At 43.6% G+C, this 24977-nt stretch overlaps 1 protein-coding gene across 7 annotated transcripts in view; it reads right to left on the reverse strand.

Annotated features, from left to right (window-relative positions):
- Positions 1-24977, reverse strand: part of RERE (arginine-glutamic acid dipeptide repeats) — a 409781-nt gene that overhangs the window by 41154 nt on the left and 343650 nt on the right. For all 7 annotated transcript variants that reach the window (XM_038537878.1, XM_038537881.1, XM_038537876.1 and 4 more), the window contains one exon: positions 14757-14837. In XM_038537878.1, coding sequence (XP_038393806.1) covers positions 14757-14837 — 81 coding nt within the window. The remainder of the gene's footprint in view (positions 1-14756; positions 14838-24977) is intronic.

A 24977-nucleotide genomic window follows, 5' to 3' on the forward strand; every position in this document is an offset into this window, starting at 1 on the left:
TCCTTCCCTGAACTTGTACAAGAACCCTGGCATCCTCACAGGATATCAGGAGAAATGATGAAATGTCTGTAAAGTGTTCTCAACTGCAAGGATGAAAAGAGCTATAAATACAAAGTCAAAGCAGTATTAGAAAACTTTTTAAAGCTGCAACCACTTCTTTCTTTTGAAATGGAGAACCACAAGAAAGATCAAAGGAGTGTCACTGTTTGTTGACTGCTGCTCTGGAGGCACCTCCACCTCCTCCCACCAGCTGGCAGAAACCTCAGAGAGAGAGAGAGAGAGAGAGAGAGAGAGAGAGAGAGAGGTCTACCATGATTTCTAACTTCACAAAATCTCAAGACATAAGTACAATGGTTTCCTAGAATGCCCTGAGTAGAAGATGCAGGGGCAAGCTACACAGCCGACAGGGCTGGTTATACCCTTCCATGAAAGCAGGTATGACCAGAAGGCAGCCTCGGTGAGAAGAAATGCAAGGATGTGCGGAAAGTGGCTTCCCCTCATCTATCACAAAGACCTGGCGCAGTGATTCCATAAGGTTGCAGCAGCTTGCGCAATCAAATACATAACCTTGGCTCAGTTAACCTCCTGAGCCATAAAAGAGGGGAGAGGGGGGAGCAAAATTAAGCTTACGGGAAATAAACCTAATCAAAGCTGAACAGTAACAAAGGGCACCAGAAACATTTCTACTGTATCGCATCCCACGGGCTGGCCAAGAGCCCGGAATTCTCATTACAACTTTTCAAAGAGAGGGAGAAGGGAAAAAATATTTCACAAAACCATTATCAAGGCCCCAACCCTGGATGCCCTGCTGTACAACCAAAATTTGTGAGAGGTCAGCCTGTCAGGGAGTCAAAAACCCAGCATGTGGAAACTGGCAGGCCTTTTATATAGTAGGAGGGGTTCTTAAAACGACTACTGTTTTGCACTGAAGTCTCGGAGCTTCACAGACCATTAAAGGTTTCTGAACCACAGAGAAAGGAGGGCAGAGTTAAGGAAATAAATCAAAAGTTCCTCTGGGATGCACAAATGCCTACTTGGAACAGGCTTTCAGCACGAATATCCTCCACATTAAACAACAAGAAGGACTTTTCAAAATAAAAGCAGAAAAGAGATTCATTTTGTTATAAGCAATGTACTTTCTTTTTGGTTTAAAGGTTATGTGTGCTATAAAAAATGACCCCGGCCGGGAGCACTGGGGGAGGCAAGGGTTGGGCCGAGCGCAGGGGCTGGCAGTGAAAGAAATCAAGTGTAAGGAACAATGATCAAACAGAGAAATGCTGGATTTGGGGGCACCCCCAACAAGTTAAAATGTCTTGGAATATTTTAGGGGCAGGATGTGAGGTGGGGGAATGGCACTAGAAGGGACCTCTACACCACATGTACTCTTTGCCATCTCTGCCAGAGAACTCAATTTTCTCACAGCCAGAAAGAGTTCTTTTGTTTTTCTATGCAGCACACACAGAGGAAGGCTGGGGGAACCGGACCGTATCCTCATGAATGCAGAGCCATGTGGTCTGAAGGAAGCACCAGTAGTCTCAAGACCAGCAGAGGGAGTATAGCATCTGAGAACAGGAAATGGTCAGCCTGATACCTAAGGATGCGTGCTTATGCAAGAAAGTGGTTGTGAGGCTCAGTTCTAGACCTTCTGACCTTGCCTGTGTGTTCTCCAGCAATGGTAAGCAGAATGAAAAGCTGGACTACCTACTCTGAAACAACCAGGTGAGGCCACAGGGATGCAAGGGAAGCGCCTTACTTCTGGCAGGGTATGTGTATTATCAACTGTGGTGTTGGGGTACTCTCCCCACCAACCTGAAAGGAGTGGGGAGGGCTCTATAGAGAGGAAAAGCTCAGTGAAAGGCAGAAAAATCCAATTTGGAAAACTGACAGCAAGCACTAGAGCCATGATTTCCCTTAAAATCCAGGGCTCCCAGTTTAGTCCATGAATAGCCCATTTCCCCATTTTTTGTTTCCGAGTGGGAAGGGAGGAGAACTCTGTTACTCAGGCTTTGCTTTCAACAGCTGGTTGAAACAAAAAAAGCAGCCAACAGATGAAGGCACAGGTCTGCTAAATGACTATCTTCATCTTCAGCCATAGTTTACTAAAACATGTAGGAATGGCTGAAAGACTGCTTTGGTGCCAAGATTATAATAAGCATGGACAAAACTCCTGGAGAGGGTCTGGGGTAGAGATTAAAGCTAATGGTCCTTCCCACTAGGAAAGAGCCCATTGTTTCACGTTTGATTATGCTGTGGTTTGGCACTGGAAATCTTTGCTCAAATATACTTCAAGTGTGAAATGCTCTGATAATTAGTCTGAGTATACACTGCTATATCAGGTAATGTCTTTTATTAAATACTTGCTCACTGTGGGAAATGAATTGGGTTAAAAATGCTAACCCCCTTAAGATGTACTAAACAAAATAAACAAAACCTAAAATGGGACTTTCTCTTACACCAGAAGCGTGCATTGAGTTAATACATGTGCCTGCCTGCTCTTTGAAGGAGAAAGCCAGGGTGAGAGACAGGTGCTACCCTGGCTCTCTGACACTGCTGGTAGGGCCAAATCACAATGGTCCAGAGAAGCTCACCTAGAATGCATGGTGTGGGATGCAGAAGTCCAGGCAGGAGTGCTGACTACCCTGACCCATCTGAAGAGTCTCTATGAAGGAGAGGCATGGCACAAATATTTCTCTATGTCATCAAAGGACTCAATTAGGACAAAACATGGATGATGAAGGGATTCAGATCCCAGCTTAATAAAAGGAGGACATCTAAAGTAATGGAACTGTCCCAAACCACATTGGTCCCATTTAGTGGGTTCAATGTTACCAGGTTCTCAGGAATAGCAGGGCAGCCACTCTGAAGGCATGCGACAGAAGGATTCAGGTATTAGGGAATTCCTCAAGGATACTTCAAGGACTTTCTTTGGCAAAGTATTTCTTTAAAATACCTATTTTTTACATAACTTCCAGATCTAAGTGCACATCTTCCAGAATGTTCCTTCAGCCCTCATCTTCAGGTGCTCTGATTCCTATTACCACATAGGGTCAGTGCCCTACAGTTTTACCGTCAGGGTCCTGACACTTGCACTGTGGTAACTGAATAGTCGGAGAGATCCTCAGCTAGTGGAGCCACATCTCATCTGCTCGTTAGACTCAATAAACTCTGGAAGTGCTTGCTGATTGATTGGTATTAGGAATAAACCATACATTCTTCTATTCACACTATCTAAACATCCTGTTACTGATTTCTAGGAAAATTTTTTTACGAAATGGAAGTATTTATAGACATGCCCGGTAAGGCAATTTAGCATTTGGGCAATCAGTAATGAGAACAGAATATAGGACAAAAGAAAACAGTATGCTTTAGCTTCAATCTGAGACATACATACTAGACAAATGGATGCATATTCCAAGGTGTGAACTTACACATTTTAATATAAATACAAAGTAACTATGTAAGAAGCATTTCATCCTTTAACTGTATTATTCTGCCCAACCATCTGATAAAACCTAATATAATGTGGTAGACAGAGAAGCACATAGTCTTTTTACCTGAGTCACCTGACAGGCTGACATGGTCAAAAGAATTAAGAGATTCAAGTTTTTCTTTAAGATTTTATTTAATTATTTTAGAGCGAGAGAGAGCGAGCTCGCACATGTGCAAGAGTGTGCATATGAGGCGGGGGGAGAACAGAGGGAGACAGACAAGCAGACTCTGTGTTGAGAGCGGAGCCTGACACAGGGCTTGATCTCACGACCTTGAGATCATGACCTGAGCCAAAATCAAGAGCCAGACATTCAACCAACTGAGCCACCCACGCGCCCCAAGAGCTTCAAGTTTTGATAAGCAAATCCAATCCACAGAGCAAAGCAAATTTAAAACTTCCTTTTTAAAAATTTTGCTTTGCTTTCTATCCCACCTTCTCCAGAATGTCTACAGGGTTTGTCCACTTCATTTGCTGCCTGCTTTACTTTACTGAAGCTGGCCATGTATACAGATTCACTGGGCCTGTTTCCTTTAGAATTTAATTACTCCTCCTGTTGTTCAACACATTCCAGATTCTCCTTCCAAAAGTTAAACACTTCCCTTGACAACTGAAGGCCACAAACCTCTGACCTGCTTCCATGTACTTCATTAGCACATTTACAAAACAGAGCATCTGTGGGAAGGAGAACCAAGTTCTGATCATAGTAGGTGTGTGCCTAAATCAATAATCATCGAGTCCCAAGGGCTTTGGACCTACGCTGTTCCGGCCCTCTAAAATAATCAAATACTCAAAAGTCACCATTACTTGCCAAACTCACAGAAAATCCCAACTCCTACACATGGGGACAAAGAGACAATGGCTGCAGCTGAAAATACATCACCAAAGCATCACAGGAAAAACTTTTAACTTGATATCGTTCAGAACATTATCAGTGGGATTTCATTCATACAGCAAAGACACAGGAGAAGAATTCCTGACTGTTTTCAAGATAATAAAATGGCATATGATGGTGACTCACTAACTGACTAAAAGGGGAAAAAAAATCCTTAAACAGTCACAGGAACCTTGAAAAGCTGCAGAGACCTGGCAACCCTGAACCTCGGTCACTTGGCTCTCACCTCCAGTACACACAATACATATAGCACACACACAGAACAGACATACAAACACACAGACACAAACACACAATAGTTTTGAAGCCAGGCTGCAATTGGCTAATGGCTTGCTCTACTGCTTAAATACAATCTTTTATTCTTGACTTGCTCAATAAACCTGCTGAGAAAAATAAACAATGGGTTTCAATCTTATAAATAATCTAGAAAACAGAATTGCTATGCAAACAGCAAGGTTGATTTACTGCTCACGATAAGCACGAACAGGAAAAGTCCAAACAAGGCACAGTAACCCCCCTACCCCCAGTCCTAGTCTTACTGTCTCGAGACAGGAAAGTTAATAAGGATTTTCTATCTGCTACATAGTCCAAGGCCTAGGATGTGCAAGTTTTAGCTGGTCTTTAAAATGGCAGATCTGAAAGCAGATCATGAAAAACACATGAAGAACAAAAAATGAGGAAAATCTTTCCTTACAAATAATGAGATATATTTATCTTTTAGGACCAATAACTATATATCTATCTATGGTTACAGTGTATTTCCATCCCATCATTCACACATATGAATATATTCCCACAGATATACAGGGCCGCACATCTCATTTTAAACAAATATCAAGGAAGAGTCTGTTTTGGGCACTACAGGAGATATAAAGAGGTATTACACTGAGAAGGGCTGCCCAGAAAGCCTTATATTCTGTATAAATACACAGATGCATATACTTGTGCAGAACAGAAATGCATGGAAGAAAAAAGGAAGCAGTGTCCACAGCCTAGGACTAAAACAAAATAAAGAATAATTTTTCAAGGGCAGAAAATACAATTTTTCTGAGAGAGAAGTTGGGCAATTTGTGTAATTGCCACCAGTGCACAGAGAGGAGAGCTTGTGTGGCTCTCATGAGTGTGCAGTCCAAGCCCTGTAACTGGGCTCTGGACAGTCTCAGTGACTGTCACTCAGCACCTTCCAGAGGAGAACACAAGCCCCACTGGCCTCTTTACCAGTGGATTCCACAAGGGTAAGCACCCTCACACCCACCACAGATACCTCAAGGAGAATACACACCTTGGGTACCAAAGGTTCCCCAAAACAGTTCCCAAAACAGTCTCAATTTTGCCAACGGAGAACCATGGCAATGGTTTAGACACCTCCAAGGCCAAATCCTAGAAATTATGACACCATAATTTAGAAGTTTCAGAAGAACTTAAGACCTGTGAACAGGGGATCCCTGGGTGGCTCAGCGGTTTAGCGCCTGCCTTTGGCCCAGGGCGCGATCCTGGAGTCCCGGGATCAAGTCCCACGTCCGGCTCCTGGCATGGAGCCTGCTTCTCCCTCCTCCTGTGTTTCAGCCTCTCTCTCTATGTCTATCATGAATAAATAAGTAAATAAATCTTAAAAAAAAAGACATGAACAGAACAAAGAATTGTAAAAATAAAAAAATAATGGAGGTTATTAACATTGAAACTGAGTTTAAAATGTAAACATCTGGGATCCCTGGGTGGCGCAGCGGTTTGGCACCTGCCTTTGGCCCAGGGCACGATCCTGGAGACCCAGGATCGAATCCCACATCGGGCTCCCGGTGCATGGAGCCTGCTTCTCCCTCTGCCTGTGTCTCTGCCTCTCTCTCTCTCTCTGTGACTATCATAAATAAATAAAAATAAAAAAAATAAAAAAATAAAAAAAATAAAATAAAATGTAAACATCTCGAAAAAAAAAAACTCAGCTTAATGGAATTCTAGTGTCCCAAGACAGTTTTCTCCTGCTTGCTTTTCCCACTTCTATAATACAATTAATGTTTTCCAAATTACATCCAACAGAGTAAAAAGAAAGCTTATGATGCGGGGGGGGGGGGGGGGGGGGGGGGGGGGGGGAGACTGCCTGGGAGGCAGCCATGAGTAAGACAGAACTGAAAGCCTTTACTTTTCCAAACAATACATGTAAGTTTTACTCTCCATTCCTTAGTACTACTCAAAGACATAACTTCAAATAAGATTAAAATGAACTGGGGCAGCCCCAGTGGCTCAGCGGTTTAGCACTGCCTACAGCCTAAGGCGTGATCCTGGAGACCCAGGATCGAGTCCCATGTGGGGCTCCCTGCATGGAGCCTGCTTTTCCCTCTGCCTGTGTCTCTGCCTCTCTCTATGTCTCTCATGAATAAATAAATAAAATCTTAAAAAAAAAAAAAAGATTAAAATAAACCAAAAACACAAGGATTAGGACTTCAGATATATTTTAAAACTTATTTTTGAAACAAGAGCAAACTGGATTTTCAAAGTTAGGATGGGTTCACCGATCTTATGAAGGCTAAAAAAAAAATCTATGATATAAGATATGAGCTCCAAGTAAATAAACACATTGAATATAACCACAGTAATCAGAGCTTATAAGCCTTCTTAAAGATCATTTCAAACCTTTTACTTGTTTAACTGGCTAGTAAAATGGGGGAATCTACTTAGGCTTCAAAGTCATAAATGTCTCCATCTAAAAACTCACCAGGTAACCAAGACCCAGTCAAATCATAGGAAAAATACAGGTTAGCAAATACCAACAGCAAATAAAGAATTGATTCTTGTAAGCAGCGGTGTGTTCAGTAACTTTAAAGTCCAAGGTAGTTTCATTTGGAAGCAGTATCTACAAGCAATACATCATACACAACTGAAATACTTTTTTGTTTTTAAAGATTTTTATTTATTTATTCATGAGAGACAAAGAGAGAGAGAGAGAGAGATAGGGAGGCAGAGACACTGGCAGAGGGAGAAGCAGGCTCCATGCAGGGAGCCTGATGCGGGATTCGATCCCCGGTCCCCAGGATCACATCCTGGGCCAAAGGCGGCCCTAAACCTCTGAGCTACCCAGGCTGCCCCACAACTGAAATACTTTCATGCCTTTCCCTTCAGTTCTGATATGCAGAATAAGGCCAAGGGCAGGCCTAAGACAATTTACAGAGAACAGCAAATATTCGAAGCCCCTTGGTTTAAACAGTCACCCAATTTTTAAAGACCTCCTTATTCCCACCAACATCAGTACCAAATATTTCTTACAAATTTTTTAACTGCTTTACTTACACAAGAGAATCTAAGCCAATCTCATTTAGATTACCTTAGTCAAAACTGGACCACTGCCCAGCCAAATATCCATATAGCTTACACTACCAGATGAAAAGATTCAAGCTTCTGCTTCATTTTAATGCGAACAAACCCCCTGCATGGCAATAACCATAGGATCACAGTACTCACTGCTAAAACGTAGTGGCTATCGGGTAATCACTATTTTTTTTTAAGGTTTTATTTATTCATTTGACACAGAGAAGGCGCACAAGCAGACAGAGGGAGAAACAGGCTCCCTGCTGAGCAGAGAGCCCAACATGGGGCTCTATCCCATGACCTGGAGATCATGACCTGAACCAAAAGCAAGACACTCAACCGAGCCATCCAGGTGCCTCTCAGGCAATCATTTCTGGTTTGAATGGAAAATTTCAACTTTATCTGCCCCTACCTGAGGACAAGTTATTAAGAAAAGAGGCATGGCACCAGTCTGGGTCTCTCCTTGGATCCAATCTTGCCAAGCTCTCAAAATATGTATACTTCCTTATCGTATATAAGGGGGTGCCAGGGAAAGAAAGTAAGACCTGAAAACACCACAGTATTAAGTATGTAAATTTCATATTAATAAGAGAATATCATCCTTTCAAATAGAAAAGTTTCTCTTAGATACTTAAGATCTAGGCTAGCCTGACTCACATACAATTAACTGCATGTGGCAAGGAAAGAGGAGGACAACAGTTTTTATATAAAATGTGACAGATGTTACAATTGTGTTTCTAGGAAAAAATGAAAGATAGGAAAAGGGAAGCTATATTAAGAAATTCTATTATTGATAATGAAAATAAGCCCAGATACTGTTCTGTGTATGTGGGATACTTTGTAGTAATTCAAAAAAACAAAATTAAGCCCTAACAGTGAAGCAATTTGTAACGTTAACAGAATAAAAGCAACATTATTTTAAGAATGAATGTGAGAGGGGGCCTGGGTGGCTCAGCGGTTGAGTGCCTGCCTTCGGCTCAGGGCATGATCCTGGAGTACCTGGATCAAGTCTCATGTCAGGCTCCCTGCATGGAGCCTGCTTCTCTATCTCTGCCTATGTCTCTGCCTCTCTCTGTGTCTCTCATGAATAAATAAATAAAATCTTTAGAAAAAAAAAATAATGAATGAATGTAAGATATGGGTTTAGGATTCTGCATATCCGCACTATTGTCAACAGCACTGTTTTTTAAACTATGCATTCAAATCACCTGGAGAGCTGATTAAAATGCAGATTCTGGTTCAACAGGAGCGGTGCCACAGTCAGGTGATGTGAGAATGCTGTCCAGAAGAGCACCCTGTGAATGGCAAGGATGCCCAGCACTTGCAGCAGAGGTCTCTGGTTATGTGGCTATAACACAACTGTGTCCTCAATAGTATCAACCTATTCAGGAAGTCCACACTTTGTTATGTAACATTAGATTAAGCATTAATGAGGCTAAAAAATTGTTTATCTAAGGTTTTAATCTGAAATTAAATAAAACTCCATGCTGAAGGCTCATGCCAAATGCTCGAGTCATTCTTAACCTCTTAATATTAACAGAGTTTGATTACTCAGTCTTAAAACCTTTCTCAGTAGTAGTTATTCTTTGCTGGGGAAATGTGCTTTATGCAAAGGATACTTTGCTTGAAGAAATGAACAATTAATATTCAATAGTTATGTACATATTTAACAGAATTCATTTCCAGAAATGTGGCTGAGAAAGGTGGTTGATTTTCATGTTACTTCTCAAATTAAAATCTTAAATCTCTAGTACTTTTCTTTGCATACTACCATCCAATGTTAAAAAAAAGACAAAACCTAAAACATCAAAACCAGCTGCCCCTTCATCCTACTGAAAAAAAAAAAAAAGGGACACATTTTCACTGGAGAAAAATCAAGATAAAAGACTCTTCCAGTTCCACTAATCACTCTCAACTCCAATTTTGGTCTTACTATGAGACCAAATTGTTACCTCCTTTCTGGTCTGCACATCTTGTTCCTGCTGCTCAAGAATGCTCCCACAGCTCAGGCAAGACCTCTCCTTTCTCTTCCTAGAAGCTTTCAATGGGTCCCCAAATGTCTTCTCTGAAGAGAGTGTCCTCCACATCTACCCCCAGGCCGTAATTTTGGCCTAAGTCTGACAGCAGCACCCCTGGTGACCTCCTCTCCACCCAGGCTGCTGTACGTGCTGGGGACGGTTTGCAATTTCCTGTCTCCATGCCTTTGCTCATGATATTTCCTACAGCTGGAAAGCTGCTTTTCTTCTACCCTCCCAGCCATGGCCTGACCAAAAACATCCTTCCTTCAGAGTTCTAACACCACACCCTCCAATTAGTCTTCCAGGAGCCCACCCTCCCTTAGCACCCTGTGTTCACTTTGTGGGGCCTGAGCCTATGCCAGGGCCCTTAGTACATATGGCCAAACATGGAAAGGATGCATATGGTTCGCCTTTCTTGCTGCAATCCAGGGCACGGATGGCTCCTTGATTCTCAAGCTATAGAATGTTTAGCTCTGAAAATGGAAAGTGTTTTTTAGTATAGAAAATATTCATGCCACCAGCAACTGGGATTACAAACAACATAAGATTAATCCCTACTGGGCTAGGTGTACAATATAGAGAGGAGAAAGACAGTCAAGGTACACACCCTTTTCATCCTCTCCTCCCACAGGCTAGTAACATGCTGAAGGTACCTCTCCTCTCTACCAAGCTGAAGCAGATCACATGGTCTTCTCTCTAATGTTAGATGTCTCTGAGATAAGTCACTGAGTAAGCACTCCCTGTCTACGATCCGATGCTGGCTGATTTGTCTTGAATAACAGTAGACAGAGCTATCTATACACAAAGGCCAGCCAGGATTCAAGGGACAATCATCTAGGTGTCAGACACGGAAAGTCTTTGATTCAAATAACACAGACATGTGCTCAGTGTGAAAGAAGATAGGTAAAAAAAAAAAAAAGAAAGAAGATAGGTGTCACTGTCATCAGAGTAGTCCTCTCATGATTTAAGAAAATTGCAATGTATGGGGGAAAAAAATTGAACAAAAAATTATTTTTGGAATGCCCATGAATTTTGTATTATTTGCAACATGGGTTCCCTTCTTGGTGATTTAAGGTTCAATTCTATTTTGTCTCCTATTTTCTCAAGCATTATCTTAACATCGAAGGTCATGTAATTCATCGATCCTAAGATTATGTAGCAGTGCTTAGTACCCCAAAGGCCTGACTGCCTATCATCTCAGAAGCTCAGCCACTGGGACACTTGCTCTGATTTACACAAACATACTAAAGCCCAAGACTCTGATGTGGATTAGGCCAAACAGTGTCTTGAGAGAGAAGAGGAATTTGAGTTGCTCAGCAAAGATCTTTTACCATATCTTACTACTAATTACACATCTTATAAACGTATTGAAGAAAAGAAGAATGGGAGAAAAGTAGTAACTACAGGATATTTGCACAACCATGACACTAAAGTATTTGACTTGCAGTTATTCTCTTGGGTACCAATGAGGTTAATCTGAAATACTCACTCAACTAAACTTTGATATAATAGTTGATTTTCCACAATCCCAGCTACTGTTCTCGGAGAAAAGCCAGATTTAGCTGCTGTGTAATAAACACAGAAGTCAAAAGAACTATGGAAAGCTGTTTATGTCCATGCCCACCAGAAACCTGTCTCCAAAACTACACAGAATAATCCAGCAAGGATGGAAGTCTCCTCAACAAAGCTTTAAAAACAGAGGAAATACATCCTTTAAACTGGGCACCACCCCTCAACACCTCCCAGTTTTTCAATGAAAAGAGTTCTTCTTCACAAGACAGGTGATAAGAAACCAGTCATTTGTTTTTACACAGATCTGGTATATTTACAAGCGGAAAATAATTCTGTACCTTCCACAGCACTTAGCTACTTCAGGCAGCTAGGACCCTTACCTAGCTGAAAGTATTTGGGGTACATGGGAAAAACAGTCATTTCCAAGTGTTTTTATACACGCTTGGCAGATACCATCTCATTTAAATTCTCAAAACAATTCTAGAGGGTAGAAGGATTGCCCTATTTCACAGACACAGGCAGTTAAGGACAGGGAGGCTAATAATTTGCTGAAGGTCCCATAGCAGGCAAGTGATAGAGGAGACGAGAGCCACTTTGCTCTCAGGCAGAGCAATAACCAAAGGTCTGCAAACATCTTATTAAGACTGTAGCATCTAGGAACACCAAAAAAACACCATTTTAGAATAGATAATTCTCCAGTCCTTATCAGGATATGACCCTGAACTTCCCAATGAACAGCTCAAAGCATACTGCACAGTTAGAAGAGGTCGTCAAGTACTATAGTTACCAGTAAGGCCAGGAATAGAACACAGGTCTGGTGACCTCCACTCCATGCCCAGTTGGGCATGTTCTTTTGGATGCTGACACCCTTCTGAAGTTTCAAGTCAGTTGAGAATAGCAAAGAAATGAGTTAATAATTTTAGTAAATAGAAGAGAATGTGGAGAGTATCTAGATTAGAGGGATTTGACCACACGAAGATTTCTACCAAGGAAGCTCTGAACCAAGGACACTAGTACCTGCAAGTTTTCTCATTTTCTGCAGCAAAAATGAAAAATAACCTTTGCCCTCCCCACCCTAGGAGTTGTGAATGATTAGCCTGGCTATGTTGATAACTAAGGAAAATATAAAATGAGTGCCTTTCTCTCAGATGATTAGAATACTTACAGATTTACTCTTACCACCAAACTCCTCCAGTTCTAGGCAAAAGACAACAGAACACTAGGAATGTTTAGCCAACGTCAGCCATAATAAACCCTCTAGTGCTGCAAAAACTCTCCTATTAGCACCAACGATCGTGCCCTGATGAAGAGGTTGGAAACAGGAAGGCTGCTGGGTGCCAAGAGGGAAAGTGAGGAGAGAAGCAACATGGCTGGAAAACAGGGATGGCAGGGAGTAATGGGGAGGAAGGGTCTCAGGACAGAGGTACCTAGAAAAGACTGGGGAAACAGCTGGAAATACTGGTGTATACCAGCAACTTCTCTGTGGGTGAGGAAAGACTACTTATCGAGTTGACATCATCAGTAAGTATAAGGGACAGCCAAGAGCAAGAAAAAAAATAAATAAATAAAAAGGAGTGGAAGATCCTTACCTAGGCTAAAAGTTATTCAGATCCACAATCACAGCTACTGTGATATCTCTAAAGAGATAAAACGCCAGATAAAATTGTCTGGTGTTTCCCAAATGCTGGACGGCAGTTTTCAGATTTGATGTTTAATCTTACTATTATAAATTTATTTTTTAAAACAGAAATAAAATAATTGTCAAATCATATCTTGTATCAAATTCTTCATGGTTTGCAACTTCTAGCAGAGCACAGGGAGAGATAAAACTGGAGCTGAGAGATTATAATCTGGCCTATCACATCAGACCACACCTATTCATGGATCTCATTTTCACTCTAATTTGGCCAAGCCAAAATTCCTACACTTGGGTAAAACATTTTAGTTTCAGAAAAGTACATATCAAACTTCAAATAATTGAAATTCACAGAAAACTTAAAGGTATTTCCTTCACTGTGTCACATTAAATACCTCTTTCTAAACTGTTCTGGGAAGACCAAAAAGGAAAAAAAAAAAAAATGGTTACATAGATCAGTTACAACATATATTTCGGTTTAATGTCTATAAACAATTCCCTCTCTTTTTAAACCGTTCTCAAAATGACCCCTCTCACATATTTAGATGTATAATAAATATTAAAAGTTCAATGTAAGTATGGTAAGTATGAGTGGTTGATGCAAACCGATTTATATAAGCCAATACTTGAAATCTCAGAACCTTTCTTCCCTACTATGAGTTACTGCTGCTCACACAAGGTACCACACAGATAAAGTGTCTAGAAACAGTTTACTAAAGAAAAAAAGAATAAAACTCAGAATAAAAGAAACCAAACTGAATAAGAGGAAATCAATCAACAACACTCAATTAGAAAACTAAAAACCAAATCAAACCAAAACAACCCAGCCCTTTCCATAATGGATATTCTCCATCTGTCTTTTCCTCCTTCCACTCAGGGAGGGCGGGGGTGGAATGAAAGCAGCTCAAGGTCTAAATATTCACCCTCCATCCCCAAGGCCTGAGAAGCACTTCCGGTAACTTGGCTCTGTGGAGGCCACAGACACTGGGACTTGCCTGGTCCCACTCCACTCCCAGCCTCCCCATTCCCTGGCTTAGCCAAAAAAAGAATTCCCCAGCCCCCTCCAATTCCACCTGGAGGGAATTCAGTTAAAAGAGACTGAATCTCCTGCTAGCATTCTCTTCCTATAACCTCACTCTGAACTTTGCTTAGCAAACTCTCCTACCCCAAGTTTAGCAAGAGATGGGACTCTTGGCTTTGTGAAATATCAAAGGAATTTGCAAAAGGCTCATTTAAGCAATTATTAAGAATCTCTGTGTATCTGTCCAATGAAAAGTAGAAATTTTTATTTAACATTATTTACTTAAGTAATCTCTAAACCCAGTGTGGGGCTCGAATTCACAACCCTGAGATCAAGAGTCGCACGCTCTTACCGACTGACTCAGCCAGGTGCTCTGAAAGTCCAAACTTTTAAGGCTGGGAAATCAGAGTTAAAACTACTCTTCAAAATATAAGCAACATTAAAGAAAAAGTCTCCATAGAATTCAAAGTATAGCAAGCCACAGATCTCTTCATTCTATTGTTTGGTTGATGATTTCTGTCAATAACCAAATCAAATTGGTGGTAAATGACATTTCCTATTTCAGCCACTGTATTTACAATTAAATGTTAATGGTTCAACACCCTAGACAACAAACTCTCTGTTGTCAAAGACCTTTCTGTTTTTAAAAGGGAAGTCCATCATCTTGGTGGGGGTAAGCACAATCTGTCACTTCACTATCTAAAATCAGGAGCTAAAACTAAAAGTAAAGGAAGTAAAATGAAGAAGATCCTAAGGACCAGCCAGAGACTGAGCACAGCACAGGGTTAAAGGAAACCATTTCATAAGATCAAATGCGGAGAAGCAGCAGGGGCAAAGAGGGAAAAAAAAAAAAAAAATCAAGTTACATAAAGTCCAATTGTACTCACGGTTTCCTTATTGGGAAGCAGTTCCTTTCTAATTCTGAAGAAGTTCTTGCCGTACTGCCTGAGCCCCTTAACGAAGCGTTTCTGTGATAAAAAGAAACAACAAATGGGATGTAAAAACCAAAAACAAAACAGGATGTCAGCAAAGCAAAGATATCTGCAATCAGCAGAATAACCACCGCAAAAAAGTCTGAGCTGGGGAATACTGACGAGGCTGGGAGACCATTTCAGCAGCACCACTGGGCCCCTCGGGCCAGGGCAGGCCCCGGAGAGCCTTTGTCGGAACCCTGATGGCACACACCACACAGGTTTGGGGGGAGGATATCCTGGGTCTGAGGCTAAGAAGCAACGTGTGCCCTCTGTGCCACGGTCTCCACATCAGTCCAGGAAGGTAGAAACAAATATGTTCCTGCTTTCAATAACACAGCACAACTGCTTTCCACCTGAGAACGAAGCTTCCCAGAGTGTTGAGCAGAGGGGGGATAATCAAACCTGGAGACTCTTCTCCAAAAGGTCACTCAGGAGGGGATAAGAGACCCTTTGGTTAATCTGAGGACGTGGTCAAGGAGCCACCGATACCGCGGAAGCCCACTGGGAGCCGGCACCCCCCGCGGGCGGCCCCGCCATCGCCTTCACGAAGAGCCCCTCGGAGGCACCGAATCATCCTTCGCGCCCCCTTCCTCCTTCCCCACGCCCTGCACCACAGCCACCCCCCAGCAGTCTGGAGACTTTCACTTTGTCCCATTCCCCCGCCCCCCGCAACCCCGCCCCGGCCCCGTGGGGGGCAGCTCCAGCTCCCCGGCCCCCGGCCCCCGGCCCCCACCTCGGAGCCCCGGGCCTGGTCCCGCGCGGCCGACCCCCGCCACACTTCCGCAGCCACAGGTACGCCGCGCCGGCCGTCCTCGGGTCCGGGCGGCGAGAGGCCGCGCCTGTCACTCGGCTAGGGCTCCGGCCAGGGCTCCGGCCAGGGCTCCGGCTCCACAAAGCGCAGGGCGGAGGCGGCCGGGGCGGCTCGGCGTGTGACCGCGGCGGGGCCGCGCGGCGCGGGGCGCGGGGGGCGCGGGGCTGGGGCCGCCACCGCTGCCGGGGGAGGAGGCTGGAGCGCGGCGCGCAGAGCCCGGCGCGGCCGCGGGCGGCTGCAAAAGGCGGCCTGGATCGCCTCGCCGCCCGTCGGCCCCGCGCTCCGTCCCCGCCCGGCCCCCGGCTCCCGGCCCCCGGCCCCCAGCGCCCAGCCCGCGGCTCCGCGGCTCCACGGCCCCGCGGCCAGCGCCTCCGGGACCCCGGCGCTGTTTATCTCGGTGTCCTCCCTCTGAACAGCAGGAGTAAATCCAGGCAGCAAAGCGCAGAAACTTCCTCCCTACCACGGCAAGCGTGAGCAGAGGGCACCCGTGGGGCCGGGGCCGGGCCGCCACTCGGGACCCTCCTCAGGCCGCTCCGGCTCCAGTCCTCCTTCTGGGCCGGCAGAGTCAGCAGCGCGACAGCCGCATGCCTACCGCCCCTGGACTGCGAAATGGGGGGCTGGCCCCTAAGACCCTCGCGGTCCCTTCCGGCCGGGATTGTGGGCGGCAGCTCCACCCGGCCCAGGCATTAGCCTGCACCTCGCAGGGCGCCGTTTCACAACTAAATCACCGCGGAAGCTTCCCAGCCAATAAATCACCTGCCCACCGGGAGAAGAGTCCCTCCCACTCCCGGTGTTTAAGACCAGTCCGGCAAATTCAGTGAAGAGCCAGACTTGGCCTGCAAGACCGATCTGCAACCTCCTACTCCATTCCTGGAGGCTCTGCATTTTCAGATCTCACCCCCTTTCTAAGATATGACTCATCATTGTCAGTTTCCAATATAATTCGAATAGTTCAAAGGAAAAATCTGTCAAGGCACAAGAAAGAAGCTCTCCTTTACTGTGAAGAGTGACCTTTCTGACTTGAATGATCAACATGCATCCTGAGCTCTGTGCAGAGCGTACCCTCTGGGGATGCTGGAAGGCAATGAGACTTCCCTGCCCTCAAGGCCCTCCAGTCTGGCAGGCAGGCAGGCAGGCAGGTGAAGGGATCAATTTCCTGGCCCTCGGAAAAGCAGTAGAGGGACAAAGGGCTATGAGTCAGACTAGGAGAAGGAAGCAATTTACTCTGCTGATGTCTTGGAGGAAGTGACAAGGAAGAACAAGCCTGCCAGGTGGGCTCCAGCAGGGTTTCCAACACAGGAGTCAGCCAGTAAGGGCATACAGAACATTCTGGGAACTGCAAGGAGGACAGGGTATACAGAATGGAGTGCCAGCAGATAAGACAGAAGAGGCAGGAGAGGATCAGGTTGCAGAAGAGTCTTTAACCCAGGCTGAAGAGTCATGGTAGTAACTGTAAGCCACAAGAGAAGTTAAAGCATGAGTGGTCCATGGAAAGATTGGGTAAGGGCTGCTCCAGTGGCAGTGTGGTTGGCCTATGTCATGGATAAGGGACAAACTGGCTGTAATGCAGAGATTAGGTAAGGAGGCTGGTGAGGTAACAAACCGAGGTGTGAGAAGAGAACGGCCAGAACTCCACCTCAGCCATAAGAATGAATGCTTTTTTTTTTTTTTTTTTTTCTTCTCCTGTTGTGCTGATTTTCAGGTGTTAGCACTTGGGGGAAGAATGAATGCTTCTTAACCCACTCTTTAAGTATTTACTGGGCATCTAGCACTGGGAGGGATTTCTTTTTCTTAAGGGGGCAGCCATGGACCCTTTATTAAAACTATGATTCATTTTTAGCAGGTAAGATAAATGTGTGTGAAGTCATTATAGAACAATCTGAGACTTCATTCAGCTAAGAATAAAGTAGTGAAGTGTAACTCATCAATGCAGCAGGGGGACCAGGAAGAGGGATGGCATAGTAGTCCAGGATACCTTCACCAAGGCAGCAAGATGGGTCAGACCACAAAGAACCAACAGCATTTGCAGAGGTGGAGGGGGGTGGGAAGGCCTTCCATGAAACACAGAGGTGGAGAATGGAAGTGGGTTATAGGAGAGAGGCTATACAAAGTTGAGGTGGGTGATCTAGCATGAGTCAGATCGTGGAATGCCAGGACTATGCAATCCGAATATAAGCTTGTGCCAAAGGACACACAACAGGCTCACCAGGAGAGACTGGCACAATGAAGGCAGCAGCTGAGAGGCCAAATCTGAAACATCAGGGTAATGTGATAGATTTGGGCACACTTGAATTCAAGTCCTGGTTCTCCTACTTGAAATGATGTAATCACCAAATATTATGCATTTAACTAGTGGTTATTAAATATGCCTGCTATATGCTAGGAGCCTCACGTATATTAATTTAAAACCTGCACAACCTTGGAGGAAGTACTATTACTATCTACATTTTCCAAACAAGGAAGCTGAGACACAGATGGTTAAGGAACCAGATCAAGGTCACCTAACTCTTCAGGGCAAGGGCAGAATGCAAAGCAGGATCCAAACTCCATGTCCTGCAGTGGACATGGAGATAAGAGTCTACAGAGGTTGCCGCTTTTGGTCATGGTACCATTACCTGCGACTGCGCTTTCCTGCTGGCCTCAACATCATGTCACCAAGTCCTCAGCATTCTTCCCTAAGAAAGATCTTTCAAAGCCTTCCTGTCTTACCCATTCCAGTGCTAGTCCCAGGCCAAGCCCTGATCTCTCTCTCCTACTAGTTAGGCTAATAGCTCATCCCCCACATCTGGTCATGTATAAGCTTCTACTAATGAATTCTTCAAACCACACATGTCATTGTGAGTCCCATACTGTCTTGCTCCCAGCCCCGACTTAGGAATAGCTCCTTGACCTCTTTAGAATGGTATTTACACCCGTTATGTCTTAATTCAAAGACCCTCTAGGATCTTGTCTCTGCCTACCTTTCCAACCAGATATCCAGTAATGGCAACTGGCCCACTGCACCTTCTGTTGAACTCTAGACACTGGGGCATCTTTTCTACTATTTCCACAGACAACCCAAGATACTCTCAGTTTACCTCAAACCCAAGCTCAACCCCCACCCCCTTTGGCAAAACTTCTCTGACCATTCTGCCCCAATCACATGGCATTTGTTTATTTGTATAAGGCCTCACTTACACATAGAATCTGTGAGCCCTGAAAAGACAAGAACTGTATCTTCTATCACTTTGTTTCCCGATAGCATTAGGCAGTCAGAGCTCCTCAGTTTTGGATGCAGAAGTGAAACAAACCATGAGATGACAAGGCCTGGGCTTGAGTGGTCAAGGTGGAAAGAGACTGGTAAAAGTCAAAGGATCTGTCCTGAAACCTAACAACAGAGTTGACCTTGGCTCCACGGCACCAAATTCTCCTGGTTTTCCTCCTATCACCTGGCTTGATTTTTCACTCAACTTTTAAATGTTAGGGCTCTTTCCACGGCTTTGTTCTAGGCTTTCTGCTTTCCAAACCCCCCTCCCAATGTGATCACTGCTCCTCTGGCTTTCAGTATCACCCAAGATTCTCCCTACTATTTCTAAAAGCTAAATCTATAGTCCAGGGATCCCTGGGTGGCGCAGCGGTTTAGCGCCTGCCTTTGGCCCAGGGCGCGATCCTGGAGATCCAGGATCGAATCCCACATCGGGCTCCCGGTGCATGGAGCCTGCTTCTCCCTCTGCCTGTGTCTCTGCCTCTCTCTCTCTTTCTCTCTCTCACTGTGTGCCTATCATAAATAAATAAAAATTAAAAAAAAAAAATCTATGGTCCAGGTCTAGCGGGAACACCTGCTTGAATGTCTCATACACATTTCAAACTAACTACTTCCAGAAATATAAGTTCAACATCTGGTAGTAAACACAGACCACCACGTCAATGTGCATCAATGACTGTGTTATCAAGTGCAAAAGTACCATTGGCCCCACTTAAAAAAAAAAAAAAAAAAAAAAAAGGAAGTAAAAGCTTCATGTGGCCTGTACTGTTACTTCTCTATGGAAAGCCACAAGGCCTCAAAACTGGCAAAACATCTGCTTCTCAGAGACCAGCCTTTACCTTGTGGTTTACCAGAAATGTAGAGTAGCCTTTAAAATCGAAACAAAGCCAACCCACTCAGAGCAGTCAATGATGAGAATAGGTCAGTATGTTAAGTGGGTTTCTGAGGCCTTAGACTCCTTCCCTCTATTAATTCATCTCTCTTCAAATGAGGACCCTGAAGGTTTTCAAGCTTTAATTTAATAATTAACACTATTGACTTAAAAACAGATACTATACACTCCTAAATGAAAATTCATAGACACAGTCTGTTTCTTAATAGCCTTCTAGTAGTTGAACTGAAATTCAGCATGTCCAGTGCTGAAATTCAAGCCTTCATGAATTATTTCTATGCCCATTAGCTTTTCTGTCCCTGGCAGTGCACAGATATTAGAATGCTAGGATGCTGGGGGTGAAGGAGAAAGAAGACTGTTCATTTAAGAGGCAGTTACTTTGGCTCAGTCACGGCTCCTGGTGCTTAGCAGCCCTGCTTTTGATACTCCCCAGAGGCTTGCCATCCGGCTACGCTCAAATGTATGAGCTCAGGGTCTTGGGGTATTGGCACTTGTTTCTCTGGAGCTGTTAGTTTCCAATCAACCTGTGTGTTCCCCAGGAGCACAAAACAAGTCCTTTTCTATTTTTGAACTCCAAAGCCAGATGAGATCCAAATATAAATATAAATTTATTTATGGCAAGGAGACTGTCCTCTGCTTTGTTTTACAACTTAGCTTGTAATAGTGCTCCAGGTTTATTTATGTATTGAAATATATTTTGAGGGGCCCCTAGGTAGCTCAATTGGTTAAGTATCTGCCTTCAGTTCAGGTCATGATCTCAGGGTCCTGGGACTGAGCCCCACATTGGGCTCCCTGCTCAGCTGAGCATCTGCTTCTCCCTCTCCCTCTGCCCCTCCTCCCTGATCTTGGTGTTCTCTCTCTCTCTCAAATAAATACAATCTTAAAGAAAAAAAAAAGAAACATTTTAACATGCAACACTGTATACATTTAAGGTATACAACATGTTAATTTGATTAATTTATATGACCTTCATTGTAGTGATAATTGGCACCTCTATTCCATTACATAATTATACTCCAATTTATAGACAAATTGCTAATAGTTTTCTGTTACTATGCTGAAACTTTATATCACCATCAGAAGTCACCTAGTTCCTAGTAGAGACCATTTAAGTCCTGGCTTTTAAAAAGTGAGTTACCTGAACATAACACTCACTGTAAAACTTGGGTTTTAATAGAATCTGCAAGGCAAAACTTTACACTTCTATTCTTAGTAGAATGAAAGAGTAGGAGACCTAAACTCCAAAGTCCTAGGATCTAGTCTCCTCCTCTGTTCCATACAGGAAAATTTGATTAACAGGATATAATTAATAAGAATAAGCATAATTGGGCCCATATGCAATAACATTCTCTTACAATGAAGTAATATGTTCGAAAGTTCCTCATGCCCTTGCCGCACCTGTCCTACATCCAAGCCTCCTGAGCCCTGTGCACTGGCCTTCCCAGATGTTGACCCTTGCCATCCTTGGAGTGGCAGGGGCCAGGGCAAGCAGCTTCATTGTCATGTGTCCATGACAGGAGAACAGTAGGGAAATACCACCCTACATGAAAATAAAAACGGCTCCACTGAGTGCTCCTACCACATGCCAGGCACTGTCTCAAGTGCTCCTGCTGTGTGGACCTATCTAAGTGCCACCGTGGCTTTATGAGGCAGGGGCTGCTAGCATCTCCATTTCACAGATGGGAAAACTAACTACATGTCAGCAAATCCTTGAACCAGGGTGGGAGTGTCAGGGGCGACATATGTGAACAACTGGGGAACCTCAGGGATGGGGTGAGATCATAAGAATGGAGTCAAGCACAGGGTGCTGGTCAGGGATGTGACAACTATCTGTGGCCTGTATTTGTATGTAAACATTTAAATGTTTCCCCCCTTAATCTATAAATGGACAAGTATAGACTATATTGTTGTAACTTATTTTTGCCTCAATTTGTTCACCTTTTAAATTGGCCTTATAATACTTGTCCTACCTATCTCAAAACCATGATTCTGCATATCAAATTGGATAGCGCACAGCAGTGTTACTGGACTGGAGTAAATCTTCCAAAGGACAAGGTGTGCTCATCTCTCTCGTCTACATGTGAAACTCCCAACATGGCTCATCTCATGTGCTGGCTCTGACCTGTGTCTGCAGCAAAGAAGCAGGAAGAGCGGGCTATGCTACAAGAATGGCTAAAAGATAACTCTGCATTAACCCCTGGCTGAGAGCTTTCAAAATTAACTCCCTCTGGTGAATTTTAACTAGTGTATCACAGTCAGAGACTCACCAGGATTTCGGAGAAGCCATTTCTACTCAGTCCTCTTACATAACTGTTTGGAAAACACTGTAGGTATTAAAATGATTCCCACTGTGAAAATGGCTCCTTCTGCTCTACCCTGTTTTCTGCACAAAATTTTATGTTAATAACTTACTGATTCTCAGGGGACCAAAGAGCAGGCAGATCTGCAAGTAAGCAAACTACAGTTTCCCTCACCAGAGATCCAAACATCTAAGTCCCTATGCCAGGGAGGAAATAAGAGGAGTCTGTCCACGGCCCTTCTGTAGGTATAAAGCAGCAAAAGAGAATCAAAGAGGTGTCCTAAAGGTGGTCCTGTGTAAATGGCAGGGTAGGATGAAAGAAGAGAACGCTGATGGCAAGCAAAAGAAACAAAAGCCTTTCCAAACGTGTATTACATGATACCCTACCAGTTCATCAATGGCTCTTGCTGACCAACCGCAAGATGAGAACCTACTACACTTCGTCCATATGATCCTGTATGTTATAGATTTCTACCACCTCGTATCTAAAACACATTTCCTGCTGCAGACATACTACTAATAATGCTTTGCCAAGCATCATTTGGTTTTTGGTTTTAAATATTTATTAACATATTGATGAAATAGTGACCTAAAGTAAGGCACTACTTTTGCAGTAAATAACATCACAATCAATTTGTCTGGGAGGAGACATGCCAGCATGCCAGGGTGGGCATTTCTAAGGGCTCTAGGATGTGCTCCTGATTTCTGATTCCACTTTGGAAGTACACTTTGAACTTACTAGCATTATTCAAGGATAGCTTATAATTTCATTAAACTAAACAGCTGGGCAGCCCTGGTGGTGCAGCCGTTTGGCACCGCCTGCAGCCCAGGGCGTGATCCTGGAGACCTGGGATCGAGTCCCATGTCGGGCTCCCTCATGGAGCCTGCTTCTCCCTCTGCCTGTGTCTCTGCCCCTCTCTGTCTCTGTGTTGCACATGAATAAATAAATAAAATCTTAAGAAAAAAAACAAAACTAGTTACAGTTGACCCTTGAACAATGTGGGGGTTAGGGCAGTTGAACGCTCCCCAGCAGTTGAAAATCCACGTATAACTCCTGACTCCCCCAAAACTTAAGTACTAATAGTCTACTGTTGACCAGAAGCCTTACCAATAACAGTCAATTAACACATATTTTGTATGTTACCCATACTATTTACTGTATTCTTATAATAAAGTAAGATAGAGGAAAGCAAATGTTATTAAGGAAATCATAAGGGGGCACCTGGGTGGCTCAGTTGGTTAAGTGTCTACCTTTGGCTCACGTCATGATCTGGGGAGGGGAGATCCCTGCTCAGCGAGGAGTGAGTCTGCTTTTCCTTCTCCCTCTGCCCTTCCCCCAGCTGTACTTGCTCTCTCTCTCACATAAATAAAATCTTTTTAAAAAAATCTTTTTTTTAAAAAAAAGGAAAGAAAAGAAAATCATAAGAAAGAAAAAAAGAAAATGATAAGGAAAAAAATACATTTATAGTACTCTACTTATTGAAAAAGCCCACGTGTAAGTGAATTTCAAACCTGTGTTGTTCAAGGTCAGCTGTATAGTTTAAAAATAGCCAATGTAAAACAATAATCACATTTTCATGATGATTCTCAAATCTCTCTCTACATCTGACATTTTTCCCCATTTCAGGCTTGCACCTACACTTTCTATTCAGAGTAACATCTTCCAAAGACTCAGGACATCACAATCTCAATGTGGACACTGATGTGCCCCAGACCACATTCTCCTCAACAGGTGTCACTGGGGCCACTCTAGAGATGACGCAGCCGAGGGGTCAGGTAAATTAAGTATCCTGCCCGAATCCATACTAAGCAGGAAGAGTGGAGGAGTAAATAAGGTTTCAAAACTGGATTAATTGCTTAGAATCTAGATGCAGAAAACATTCTATTGTACCTACTTATGCCAGAGGAATTAAAGAGTATTGTAACTTAAACCTCTAAAAGAAATGTTACATATACATACTTGCTTTTTGAGGCAAAAGCACTTGTCTGAGATTATATGCATATGCTGTGTTAAACATTTTCTCACAAAACAACTTAGCTTAGAGTACATAGCTCTGCCACTCGGTAACTTTATTGCTTGTGAAGGTCACCAACTCTCTCTCAAGGCTTCCGAGCATTCCTGTGTAAGAGGAGCCTTTGGGCCTTCTGCCACTCGTAAAGTCTCTATAGTCAGTGCCTCTAGTTCTCTTCCTCTGAGGGCCACAGTGAGATAGGTAGCCTGTCTCCTATACAGAAATAAGAGGATGGCTATACTCTCCAAATAAGACTCCGTTAATGCAGGACATGTCTTCTCAACTGTCTTACTTGGACATTCAGAAGATTAGTCAAAGATATCTTTATATTAAATAAATTGTAGTTTTAGCGGCGCCTGGGTGGCTCATTTGGTTAAGCACCAGACTCTTGGTTTCAGCTCAGGTCATGATCTTAGGGTCGTGAGATCCAGTTCTGTGCTCAGTGGAGAGTCTGCTTGAAGATTCTCTTCCTCTGCTCCTCCCCATATATGTGCGCATGCTTGCTCTCTCATAAATAAATAAATACTAGTTTTAACAACAAAAAGATCTGTTTCCCTGCCTTGTGCCGTATTGATTTGACAGTACTTACATCAAAAACCCACATCCGAGCATGTCCATGTCTAAGAGAAGTCCTCTCTAGGATCAAATATGGCAGCTGCTTAGCTGTTGCAGAGGCATTCTCTTTCTTGTTCCTTTCCTTTCCTTTTTAATCTTCCAAAGACCCAAAGAGTACAAGAATGAGAATGGGGGAAGGTAGATCTAACATGATCCTGCCCTGATTCTTCTACCTTCCTTCATTCACCAGTATCATGATCATGGACAGCTCGTGGTTCCAATCCCTGTTTTATATGTCCCTGCCCCCACAAAATTAGCTAC

The sequence above is a fragment of the Canis lupus genome, chromosome 5 (assembly GCF_011100685.1).
Source record: "Canis lupus familiaris isolate Mischka breed German Shepherd chromosome 5, alternate assembly UU_Cfam_GSD_1.0, whole genome shotgun sequence".
In the NCBI taxonomy this organism is placed as follows: domain Eukaryota; kingdom Metazoa; phylum Chordata; class Mammalia; order Carnivora; family Canidae; genus Canis; species Canis lupus.